We start from the raw sequence: 13,445 nt of genomic DNA on the forward strand, positions 1-13,445 counted from the left end.
GCATGCCTGTGCTTATGACTCCCCTCTGCTTTAACATAAGCAACAGATTGAACTACATATTAAGAGATATTAGTGTGATATCATCCCATTAAGAAGCTACAAAGAAACTGTAATGCTGTGTGATACAACTCCCTATATAGTGCACAGAGTGAATGTGAACAATCACATATAATGCAAGCTGAAAAGTAGTAGCCTAATATGACATTTAAAATAAATAAAGACAATATTTTTGTCTGTCAGAAAGAAAGGACAAAGACTGTAATTCATGGTAACTCGCTGACAAGGCTTAGACAAGTAGTTTGACAAAATGCTATAAACCTAGCTTGTTCTGAATTCCACCTACACACCTTGAGACAGGCAAGTCTATTAGAGCTAAGAAAGCAGAAAAGTGTGTGTGTGTGTGAGTTGGTAATCATCACGTTGTGGGGACAAAATGTCCCCACAAGGATGGCAATATCCGAAATCCTTGTTCATGTGGGGAAATTTTTTGGTCCCCATGAGGAAAACAGCAGGCTTATAAATCAAAAAAGTGATGTTTTTTCGAAAATGTTAAATTGCAAAAAGTTTTCTGTGATGGGTAGGTTTAGGGGTAGGGTTAGTGTAAGGGAATAGAATATACAGTTTGTACAGTATAAAAATCATTATGTCTATGGAAAGTCCCCATAAAAAATGAAAACACTACATGTGTGTGTGTGTGTGTGTGTGTGTGTGTGTGTGTGTGTGTGTGTGTGTGTGTGTGTGTGTGTGTGTGTGTGTGTGTGTGTGTGTGTGTGTGTGTGTGTGTGTGTGTGTGTGTGTGTGTGTGTGTGTGTGTGTGTGTGTGTGTGTGTATCAGACATTCTAATTCACCAAGTCAGCAATTACGAATCTTTACCAAAAATTTGAGAAAAACACATTAAAGGAACCATTAAAGTAGTCCATTTGATATATGACTGTATTATATTCCATGTCTACTGAACCGATATGATATGATAGTCTTATGTGCTGAATAGAATGAAGTTTTTAAATCACTTATAAAAGTGATTAAAAGTTTATATACTGAAGTTATTATTATCTGCCTAAATCTTGTTGTTTGTCATAGATCCATCAAGCTTGATGTCAATGTAGTCATGTAGATTGCATTTATCTTTTTTGTTATTTTTTTATCTTTTGAAGACTCTTTAAATTCTCCTTTTGCATTCCCTTGAAAAAAAATACAGCATATAGGTTATGACAAACAAGAGAGCTAGTAAATAATTACAGAATTCTCATTTTTTAGTGAACTTTAAACCTTTAAAGTATTCAATGTGGAATATGATAGGGTACAACAGGGCTAAAGGCACACAGAAAAATGATTTGCACCGCATAGTGTATGATTGCAGAAAAAAAAAAAAAAAAGATTATATATACAGTGCTATGCATAAGTTTAGACACCCATGCTAAAGTTGACTAAAAAGAGGAATAAAAAAATCATCTTTTGGAAATTGAACTTAATGCCTTAATTTAAAAAATTAGGAAAAATCCAACCTTTAAGGACACCAATTTTCTTTGTGAATGAATAATGTATCGTAAATAAATAAATGTTCTTCCTTAAAATACAGGGTGCATTAGTTTGGACACCCCTATGTTAAATTCCCATAGAGGCAGGCAGATTTTTATTTTTGAGTATTTTTTTTTATTTATTTTTTAGGATACTATGCATCCTGATAAAGTTGGATAAAAATAGCCCCACATCACCATACCTAGAGATTGGCATGGAGTACTTTCCATAAGATCATCTCTCAATGCAAATCAAACTAGCTATTAGGCTAACAGAAATAAAACCATGCCAATCTCTAGGTATGGTGAAGGCTATGTGATGATGTGGGGCTATTTTAATTCCAAAGGCCAAGGGAACTTTATCAGGATACATAGTATCCTAAAAATAATAATAAAAAAAATACTTAAAAATAAAAATCTGCCTGCCTCTATGGGAATTTAACATAGGGGTGTCCAAACTTATGCACCCTGTATTTTAAGGAAGAACATTTATTTATTTACGATACATTATTCATTCACAAAGAAAATTGGTTTCCTTAAAGGTTGGATTTTTCCTAATTTTTTAAATTAAGGCATTAAGTTCAATTTCCAAAAGAAGATTTTTTATTCCTCTTTTTAGTCAACTTTAGTATGGGTGTCTAAACTTATGCATAGCACTGTATATATATATATATATATATATATATATATATATATATATATATATATATATATATACACATAACTGGAAAAGTCAGCCAGCTGCTTATTATCATGTTAATTATTGTGCCTTTCACCCCAACAGCAGGGGCGCCTTTTACCCCAAATACCATACTTTTACATATTCTTCCATTATTAAAACGCTGTTGCTTTAATCACCTAGAACAAAACAGAAAATCATTAACAAGACCTTTGTCTATAATTTTAGCGATTCTCATCTGCTACATAAATCTACAACATTTAAAAAAAAAAAAAAAAAAAATATTTGATCAAATTAGCACAGAATCAACGTTGCACTGCTGCCCGGGATCGTGTCAAGGATCAGCCAAAATTCCACCTGCATCTTTAAAAGCGGGTGTTTTGGAAAGAGCTGTGGCAAGTTATTGTGCCATCTAGTGGTTTAGAGGAAATTAAATCAAATGTGCCTTTTACCCCGTTGCGCCTTTAGCCCTGCTGTACCCTATGTAGTACGTGGAGATAAAGAATGAAATGTAGATTATATACTGTATGTAAATTCAAAAGCACATATGACCCAAACATAAACTAAAGAATAACTGTTCATCAGTGGACTGGTTTAAACACTGACCCAAGATGAGAAGCTTTTATTTCGACATCTTCCATTGTGTTTGTTACTTAACTGACCCTGAGCGTTGCTACAGTAGCTATTGTACTGAAAGGTCAGGTCGGTTGCGTCACATTGCTTGGATTCCACAGGGGATTGAATAGAGCCCTGGTCACAATACAGGGAACTTGGGTACACCCAAAGCCTTTAAGATCAGAAATACCAAAACTAGAAGATACATGGAACAACAGGATACAATAAAAGAAAACAACACACTGTGCATTTTGGCATGGAGTTTCCTTTAAAACAATCTTCATCTCATTGAAATTTGATTTATTTTGGCCATAAACTAAAACCAGTAAGTAGACTAACAGTAATACTACTGAGCTAAAGACTTATGCGATCCCAGCACAGATGTCTGTATTTCCCATTAGCATATGATACTGCTCCAGGGTCTAGTTTCCACTAAAGGCTTGCATCAGTAGACTGACAGACTGTGGGAATTCACAGCAGGCCCTGATGTGTCTACTATTATTTTACTGGTTTAGAGTTGCGTAAGTGTCTAAAGTTCTTAAAATGACTTAAGTTCCCTACAGTTTCCCTCAGGGTTTAATCAATAAATTTATGTATTTTTGTCTTATGTTCTCCTCAGAGGTGATGCTTTTTAAGAGCATGGTTTTAGAAGATCTATGGCTATTTGGACACTATAAAAAGCCACATTCATGTGCAAGTCTGAGCTTATAGTCACTTGGCTATTTAATACAATTTTATCAAACCCATTCCCCAATTTTGCTATATTCTGGTCTGGGATCATGGTGTTTAAATGCTGCTCAGGGACACAGAAATTCCAGATCTTCCTCTTAAACTACCTGTGGGTGGATTTCAAGAGGAAGGTTCTTACTGCACTGCAGAAATCACTCACAGCCTCAAGATCCACTGCTGTGATTGCATGTGCCAGCAGATTTCAACCAGAATAAATCAAAACCTGAGTCTCAGAAGGGGGAATGAAAACAGGGAAATGTGAGGGTGGTTCAAACCTAACTGAACTCCCATCTCTTTTGAAGAGTGAAGACTGTTTATTATTCCGTAGGAAAATGTTAAACGGCATGTCTCAGAAGAGGACAAAGAAAGGAAAATACAGGTTTGTAGGATACAAGCCAGTTTTCACAGATTTGGCCAGCTTTGAGGATATATTGTCTGTTTTTGAAATTTTCACTTTTGTCATTCCATACAGGAAATAGTGGAAGAAAGGGCAACCATATACACACAGTCACTTCTTCCATTAGGGAACTATGGATTTTCCATGCCTTAAGGCCCTTTCACACTAACAACAAAAAAGATAACAACTAGATGTACCGCATCGCGGTACAAAATATGACCGCCGCTCAGGCCTGCACTGGCTTTCCACAAAAATAAATGACGTGGAGTAATTTGGCTGTATTGCGTGTTTATGTATATACCTAAAAAAAGTAATAGTATGTGCATGTCTGTCTGTGTGTGTGTGTGTGTGTGTGTGTGTGTATGTGTGTATGTGTGTGTCTGTGTGTTTGTGTGTGTGTGTGTCTGTGCATGTGGATTTGTATGTGTGTGTATGGGTGTGTGTCTGTGCGTGTGGATGTCAGTGTGTGTGCATGCTTGCGTTTGTTTGTATTCCTGCATGTGTGTGTGTGACAGTATCATCCTAAACCAGCAACCCTTCGCTCAACAGCACCATCTACAGGCCGATGAGTGTACAGTCACTAAATGTGCACATAAATGAATTTATTTTATACCCCCCCATGGATGAAATTCTACAAAACTTAGCAGAGGATACCCCCAGAGGATGTCAAGTTAATCATACACATGAAATATGGTGCAGTTCTGAACATCTCCACAGAAGATAGGGGCGATTAAAGCAGAATAATATTGCATTTTCATTTTTTATGGGAGGGGCGCAAATCACAAATGAGTGATTATGGGCTAGGTTGATGTGGGCCCTTAAGAGCAACATACCATAACAATTACAAATGTTTACAATTACAAATTACAAAGCAATAACAAATGCATTTTTTTGGGTTTGGGGGGGCCCAGCGCGGGGGGGGGGGGGGGAGTGGCCCCCGGGGACCAAACGAAATTTTTCCGTAGAAGTCTAGTGGGGCTACATGCTCACCAAATTTCATGTTCCCCGGTGTTTCGGTGTCCCTGGTATCGTTGACGAAAAATTTACGGGGGCCCCAGCGCAGGGGGGGGGAAGTGGCCCCCGGGGACCAAACGAAATTTTTCCATAAAAGTCTAGTAGACCAACATACCATAAAAATTTCTTCATCCTCGGTGCCACGGTTCAGGTAGTTATTTAGGAAAAACTGCATTTTTTGGGGTTTGGGGGGGCGCGGGGGGGGAGTGGCCCCCAGGGACCAAACGAAATTTTTCCGTAGAAGTGTAGTGGGGCTACATGCCCACCAAATTTCATATTCCCCGGTGCTTCGGTGTCCCTGGTATCGTTGACGAAAAATTTACGGGGGCCCCAGCGCGGGGGGGGAAGTGGCCCCCGGGGACCAAACAAAAATTTTCCGTAAAAGTCTAGTAGACCAACATACCATAAAAATTTCTTCATCCTCGGTGCCACGGTTCAGGTAGTTATTTAGGAAAAACTGCATTTTTTTGGTTTTGGGGGGGGCCAGCGCGGGGGGGGAGTGGCCCCCGGGGACCAAACGAAATTTTTCCGTAGAAGTCTAGTGGGGCTACATGCCCACCAAATTTCATGTTCCCCGGTGCTTCGGTGTCCCTGGTATCGTTGACGAAAAATTTACAGGGGCCCCAGCGCGGGGGGGGGGGGGAGTGACCCCCGGGGACCAAACGAAATTTTTCCGTAAAAGTCTAGTAGACAAACATACCATAAAAATTTCTTCATCCTCGGTGCCACGGTTCAGGTAGTTATTTAGGAAAAACTGCATTTTTTTTGGGTTAAGGGGGGCCCAGCGCGGGGGGGGGGAGTGGCCCCCGGGGACCAAACGAAATTTTTCCGTAGAAGTCTAGTGGGGCTACATGCCCACCAAATTTCATGTTCCCCAGTGTTTCGGTGTCCCTGGTATCGTTGACGAAAAATTTACGGGGGCCCCAGCGCGGGGGGGGAAGTGGCCTCCGGGGACCAAACGAAATTTTTCCGTAAAAGTCTAGTAGACCAACATACCATAAAAATTTCTTCATCCTCGGTGCCACGGTTCAGGTAGTTATTTAGGAAAAACCGAATTTTTTGGGGTTTGGGGGGGCCCAGCGCTGGGGGGGAGTGGCCCCCGGGGACCAAACGAAATTTTTCCGTAGAAGTCTAGTGGGGCTACATGCCCACCAAATTTCATGTTCCCCGGTGCTTCGGTGTCCCTGGTATCGTTGACGAAAAATTTACGGGGGCCCCAGCGCGGGGGGGGAAGTGGCCCCCGGGGACCAAACGAAATTTTTCCGTAAAAGTCTAGTAGACAAACATACCATAAAAATTTCTTCATCCTCGGTGCCACGGTTCAGGTAGTTATTTAGGAAAAACTGCATTTTTTGGGGTTTGGGGGGGCCCAGCGCGGGGGGGGAGTGGCCCCCGGGGACCAAACGAAATTTTTCCTTAGAAGTCTAGTGGGGCTACATGCCCATCAAATTTCATGTTCCCCGGTGTTTCGGTGTCCCTGGTATCGTTGACGAAAAATTTAAGGGGGCCCCAGCGCGGGGGGGGAAGTGGCCCCCGGGGACCAAACGAAATTTTTCCGTAAAAGTCTAGTAGACCAACGTACCATAAAAATGTCTTCATCCTCGGTGCCACGGTTCAGGTAGTTATTTAGGAAAAACTGCATTTTTGGGGGTTTGGGGGGGGCCCAGCGCGGGGGGGGAGTGGCCCCCGGGGACCAAACGAAATTTTTCCTTAGAAGTCTAGTGGGGCTAAATGCCCACCAAATTTCATGTTCCCCGGTGTTTCGGTGTCCCTGGTATCGTTGACGAAAAATTTAAGGGGGCCCCAGCGCGGGGGGGGGGAGTGGCCCCCGGGGACCAAACGAAATTTTTCCGTAAAAGTCTAGTAGACCAACGTACCATAAAAATGTCTTCATCCTCGGTGCCACGGTTCAGGTAGTTATTTAGGAAAAACTGCATTTTTTGGGGTTTGGGGGGGCCCAGCGCGGGGGGGGAGTGGCCCCCGGGGACCAAACGAAATTTTTCCTTAGAAGTCTAGTGGGGCTACATGCCCACCAAATTTCATGTTCCCCGGTGTTTCGGTGTCCCTGGTATCGTTGACGAAAAATTTACGGGGGCCCCAGCGCGGGGGGGGGAAGTGGCCCCCGGGGACCAAACGAAATTTTTCCGTAAAAGTCTAGTAGACCAACATACCATAAAAATGTCTTCATCCTCGGTGCCACGGTTCAGGTAGTTATTTAGGAAAAACTGCATTTTTTGGGGTTTGGGGGGGCCCAGCGCGGGGGGGGAGTGGCCCCCGGGGACCAAACGAAATTTTTCCTTAGAAGTCTAGTGGGGCTAAATGCCCACCAAATTTCATGTTCCCCGGTGTTTCGGTGTCCCTGGTATCGTTGACGAAAAATTTACGGGGGCCCCAGCGCGGGGGGGGGAAGTGGCCCCCGGGGACCAAACGAAATTTTTCCGTAAAAGTCTAGTAGACCAACATACCATAAAAATTTCTTCATCCTCGGTGCCACGGTTCAGGTAGTTATTTAGGAAAAACTGCATTTTTTGGGGTTTGGGGGGGCGCGGGGGGGGAGTGGCCCCCGGGGACCAAACGAAATTTTTCCTTAGAAGTCTAGTGGGGCTACATGCCCACCAAATTTCATGTTCCCCGGTGCTTCGGTGTCCCTGGTATCGTTGACGAAAAATTCAGTAAGGTGACGGGAAAAAACAAAAAAAAAAAACTTTGACAATCCCTATATGACCGCTTTCGCTAGCTACAATATATATATAATTGAATTTTTTTTTACTTTTTTGTTATGATTCTTGGTGTGAACGTATTTTTAAAGGGTTAGTTCACCCCAACATTTAAATTATGTCACCCTCATGTCGTTCCAAACTGGCGTGTCTGCTGTGAGACTTCAATGTAAACGCCCTCTGCTGTGATTGGCTGACAATGCTTGCATATGAAATATCTGGCATTACATGTGGAACTATCTGGAAAACTTTTACTATTACAGCTATTATACATTTTTACTATTACAGCTATCGAGAATAAAGAATCGTGAGAAGTTTTTTTAAGTATTTAGATCTATTTCAATCACAAAAAAGTTGCAGTGATGAGCACTGAGCAGATGACAGTCTGTTGATCGCGTGAAAAAAGATCTTTAACTAATGATTTCACCAATGCAAACATGAGGTATATAAATACAGTAAGAGATTCGTTGTGCAGTGTAACAGCGTCATTGATTTCATAACGAGTTTTGGCAAGTGTCCAGATAAACACACAGCTGTCCACAGCTGTCGCTGTGTGATTGACAGCTTGGGCGATTGGAAAGGGGTTGTTCTTTGATCGCTTTCTGTATATTAATCACAGTTTAAGTAAGATTATTTTCATTCTACTAAGAGAAACGATGTGAAGTTCATCGCTACTTCCATAGTAAATCACTACTTGCCGCTTGCTGGAATATAGTTGAAATTGTCCCCTCCTCGTCAGTATGAAACGCTGAGAGAAGCCTGCTTGATATTATCCCAGGTTAAAAAAACAGTCCGTGGTGAAATGGACAGAGCAAACTAACAACTTCGAATTAAACTTTTGCGGTATCCGATTATAGATAAACATCAACCACGTCTGTTGACATTTCGCCATCAATACGCCTGTGTTCCTGTGGGCGGAGGTTAGTCAAAACACGGCTTTAATGACGTCATTAAAGAAGGAAGTAGAGGGATGTAGTCCAATCAAGCCGTTTTTTTGTAGGCGGCTTCTGTTAAATAAAATATCTCGCTTGGCATTGAACTTTGAGCTTTATAATTTTACAGATATTATTTATACTCTAACAACAACATTACACACTAACTAAAGTTTGAAACATGGGATCACGAAGAACGGGACCTTTAAGAGGTAGTAAAACTTATATGAATTGAACGATTTAGTCCAAAATTTTCTGAAGAGACACAATTGCCTTTATACATCAACAGATAAGATTTTATTCACCTATAAACATTCATCAACTCAACATCAATTGTGGTAAACGGAAGCTCAAGCATGTTTGCTTGATGTGCAAGAACCAATGAGGTTTAGGGCTGGGCGATATATCGCATGACATTGTTAGGCGCATCTCGTCAGTAAAGCTGGTTCCTTGATTAGTAGTAAATCGCCATCACCTGCTTTCAGATGGAGCGGCATTTACAACACAGAGCCATAGTTAACTGACAAGCTGAGCCATATCGCATTAATTATCGCAAGCGATACGTCCTGATTTTTTGTGATGAGTTTTATGATCTCTTTATGAACTTTTTGAAGCAGCAAAGTGTCAGTTGCGTATCTGTCAATGGAGGTACAGAAAACTCTCCGATTTCATCAAAAAGATCTTCATTTGTGTTCCAAAGATGAACGAAGTTCACCAGCAGAGTGCATGTATTAAAATAAGGTAAAATATGCACATAAATCAGCAATTTCTGTTAGTTTTCTGCAAAACTTTGCTCCTTTTAATTGGGTCAATGCACATATGTGTCTAGTTTAAAGGGGTCATATAATGGTACATGCACTTTTACAAGTTGATTGCACTGAAATGTCTGTTGGCAGTGCCTGTACACAACCATACTATCATGATAAAAATCCATCCAGTGGTTTTGTTTAATCTCCTTATATGTTTGACCCTCTCTGAAATCAAGCCGTTCGATATTGTGACGTCATAATATCCAACGCCCCTCCCGCGATTGCTGAGTGACAGCCGTGTTTCAACACAAGACCCGCCCTGAGCGAGCTGTGACAGCTGTCGTCATAGTAGTCCGCCATTGTTGATATGCTGGAGTAGAATGGCGTCTAAGCGATTGTGGTGTTCTGAGATTTAATAAGGAACACAGCAGTCATTTGGATGTTCCTAAATCCGAGCCGTTGAAGATGCAGTGGCTGAGTTTTGTTTTTGAAGGGATATGCCCAAAGGATTGACGCGGGGATTCCCTCACGTGGATTCCCTACGATCGTCCATGCTTTCATGTTTGCGCAAATCATTTCACACCAGACAGCTTTACAAACGAGAAAAAACGGATCGGTACCAACGTGTTCCTGCTGAACCTCCAGAAGATGTGAGTGTAATGTTTTATTAACCTTTATATTAGTATTTATATTAATCTTTGCGAAATTTGCAAACCTTGCTGCAGGCTTCACGATGAATGCATCTAAAGCCTGTTTTATACTTCTGCGTCGAACTGCCGCCGTAGCTACGTCGTAGGCTGTGTGTAGCGCGCGTACCCTACGGCGTACCATGACGTGCACCTCTCCAAAAATGTAACAACGCGTCAATTCTACGCGGACACAAGCGCGGTGATTGGTCTGCCAGAACCCCTCCCTCGGGGTTTCACATGCTCCCTAGGTGCGCATCAATGCGGACAACGACACAGAAGTATAAATTAAAACCAACACGTTGCCTACGGCGTATAGGCTCCGGCGTAGGTCTGACGCAGAAGTATAATGAGGCCTTAAGGTTTACACTCAGGGTACATTATGGCATGTTTTCTATGTACGACGTTCTCAATATAATTCATAATCCCACGTTTATAATGAACAACACGTGGTTATTGTGTTAGAAACGGTGTATGCACAGAACAGAGGGGCGGGATGAGCAAAGCTCATTATCATTTAAAGACACATGCACTGAAACGGTGTGCTGAAAACAGAGCTGTTTTTGACCAGGTAAAATTAGTGTTTTCTTACAATACTAATGAGAATTTTTAATTAAAGTATATTACAAACTTTTAATTTAGTCCCTAAAGAATCATATTAGATTGTACAAAAATGGCATTATATGACCCCTTTAAAACGTTCTTTCATATTTAAACATACTCGTGTATCTTTGTATTTATGTTGATTTGGTTTTGAAAAACTTAAATACCATTTTAAAGAAAAAAACTAATTTAACATAATGTGGTATTACCAAGTAAAAAGAAATAATATATTTTCATTACACCTTAAATATATCTTAATAATTATTTCCAAAAATAGTATTTTTAAACATACAAGCAGTAAAGCGATTTTGGTATTTTTCTCAAAGAAATAATAACAAAAGAATGAGACAAACTTAAGATTTTTGTTTCTTTCATAAATAATGCATATTTTCATAAGATGTCAGTAATAATCAAAAATGTAAAAAAAAAATGTATGTGTTATTGTATATAAATTGTATGAATTAAGTATTTTTTTAATAATATTTTCCCCCATACCAGCACTGCACTGTTTCAGTGATTCAAAACAGTAATTGAACAGCAGCGTCGTGAAGACGATATACGTTCACAAACATATTGAGCTTCGTCTTCATCACCATATGGGCAAAAATACAGACTCTTGGTTTCTGCTACTGCCTCATTTTAAAAGATGTCGGGGTGGCAGTGGCACACGTTGCACTTGTACCCTCACACAAAAACACATACACACACCAAAGGCACTGGCTGACCTTTCAACTGGACATCTGTAACAGGACATGGGTGCAGCCTAGGAGACAGCATTCCAGCTTTAAGTCCCTGAACCCCATAAACCCAAACCCATGTTCTGCTCATTAGACTGACCGACAACCAGTGAAAGGAGAGTGAGAACAGGGTGGTGGGAGGGGAGGGCAGTCTCACTAAAACAGAGGCGCTTGTCAGGATTATCAAAGGCCCCCCACACAAGAAGAGAATGTTTGGAGGCGGCTAACAGAGAGACATAATGTGGCTATTTATCCCTCATGTGACTCCATGCATATATTAGAGAGAACACAGAGGAGACAGGCCATCAGCAAGCACCATGAATGAGAGCTTCAACAAAGTCTGTCTTTTTTCAGCACAAACGAGTGTTGTCATTTTTCATATTCCAACTATAACCGGTAAACAGAGCATGAAGTGAAAGCCCCAAAACAGCAGTGCTTTTCAAATGCCAAGACCCAGATCTAAAACACACATAATAAGAACAAAATGTTTTGTGCCTAGAAAAAAAATCTAGCCTATTCAATTTGTGCAATGAAGCAGGTCTAAAAGTTTTAAAGGAGTTGTGATTGATTCTGTAGCAGTTGGTCAGTAGTAGTACTGCTGCACATTACAAACAAGGTGCATTTGATTAGTGAGGAAAATTTCTGCACATCTATTTTCACTTGTTTTGTGATGCAAAGGTTTCCTGTGTTTTTGATGAGCTTTCCTGACAATAATAAGTCTCTTCCTCTGTCATGTTTACATAGTTTTGATAATCATCATAATAATAAAAAATTAAGGAATGTATGGAAACATCTTGTTTAGGTCAATTTGTGTCTGTTCACTGATAAAAAGTTTAGAACACTATAGTCTGTCGACCATTTGGAAGTAGTTTGTAATATGTTGCTGCAAACTCAATGTCTGAACGACATTAAAAGGCACAGATGTCTGCACCAGGTACAGTAAAATCACCATTATCTGATTATGAGCTTATAGGCAACCTGCCAGCTATACTTAAATCGGTATCAATAGAGAAAGGCATGTTTGCTTATACCACATACAATGCTTATACCATAGCAGACTGAAAAATGGATACAATTTTAATGTGATTGTATAAATTACTATGATTAATAAAGTGCATATGCCTCATATGTTTCCTCTTCTTAAAAGTACCCCCCCCCCCCAAAAAAAAATAAAAAATAAAATAAAAATAAAAACCAACAACAAAAACATGAAAAATCAATAATTTACTGACTATATACTCTTATATTGTTTCAACCATGTATGAATTTTTCTAATGAGCACAAGAAGAAATGTTACAAAATAACAGTCACCATTCACTTTCAATGTATTAAGAAAATATGCATGAAAGTGTACATTGACTGAGGCTGAGGCTAACATCTCATTTTGTGATAGAGAGTCATACAGATTCGAAACAATATGCAAAAAAGTATTATCACAAACATTGCAATGTTTCAGTAAGCTATTACTTTAGTATAGCCTATTTAAGCTTGCTTTGCTTTGTGAATGAAACACTCTCAGCTCTTTCTCTTAGTAAACAGAAACTTGTTGAATCAAAACGGTTGTATCACATAGCGGCCGAAGCTGTGATAGGATGACAATATGTTTACATGCAATAGAAACAAACTTAGCTAAACCTTAACATTCTGTCATTCCCCCTACTGAGTTGTCGTACTTGCACTTCACACACCTCAGTTCTCCTCAGCGACTTTTTGAAGTCGTCTTCTCGATCTCCGTTAAAACGACAAAGCAATGACTTACCCATGTTTAAGACTAAGAGCTCGACACCGCAGGAAAAGTCCAGTTCAAGAGTTTGACACTGAGAGTAGCGCGTTCGTCCGTATATTAATGCGGTGACGTCACGATCACAAACGGACGGGGAAACTTATCAATCAATGGCATATTGTTTGATAAATTTCATGAACATAAAATAAATTTTAGCAAGGCCTAAAAGCAAAAAATAAATAAATAGCCTAAATAAATAAATAATAATTCCTTTACAGATTTTAAATAGCTTATATTTTTAGCCTAATTTACAACTGAGATTGCTCGAGTCTCTTATATAAATGAA

At 40.1% G+C, this 13,445-nt stretch overlaps 1 protein-coding gene across 2 annotated transcripts in view; it reads right to left on the minus strand.

Moving 5' to 3' along the window:
* gpm6ab (glycoprotein M6Ab) overlaps positions 1-13,237 on the minus strand; it is a 67,272-nt gene extending 54,035 nt beyond the window's left edge. The window contains exon 1 of one of the 2 annotated variants that reach the window (XM_081361590.1): positions 13,136-13,218. In XM_081361590.1, the coding sequence (XP_081217716.1) occupies positions 13,136-13,139 (4 nt within the window). In that variant the 5' untranslated portion in view covers positions 13,140-13,218. Of the gene's footprint in view, positions 1-13,135 lie in introns of both variants that reach the window. The other variant, XM_081361592.1, reaches the window with a different exon arrangement.
* Between the last annotated feature and the right edge of the window lie 208 nt (positions 13,238-13,445).

The sequence above is a fragment of the Scardinius erythrophthalmus genome (genome assembly GCF_964197995.2).
Source record: "Scardinius erythrophthalmus genome assembly, chromosome: 3".
Taxonomy (NCBI): domain Eukaryota; kingdom Metazoa; phylum Chordata; class Actinopteri; order Cypriniformes; family Leuciscidae; genus Scardinius; species Scardinius erythrophthalmus.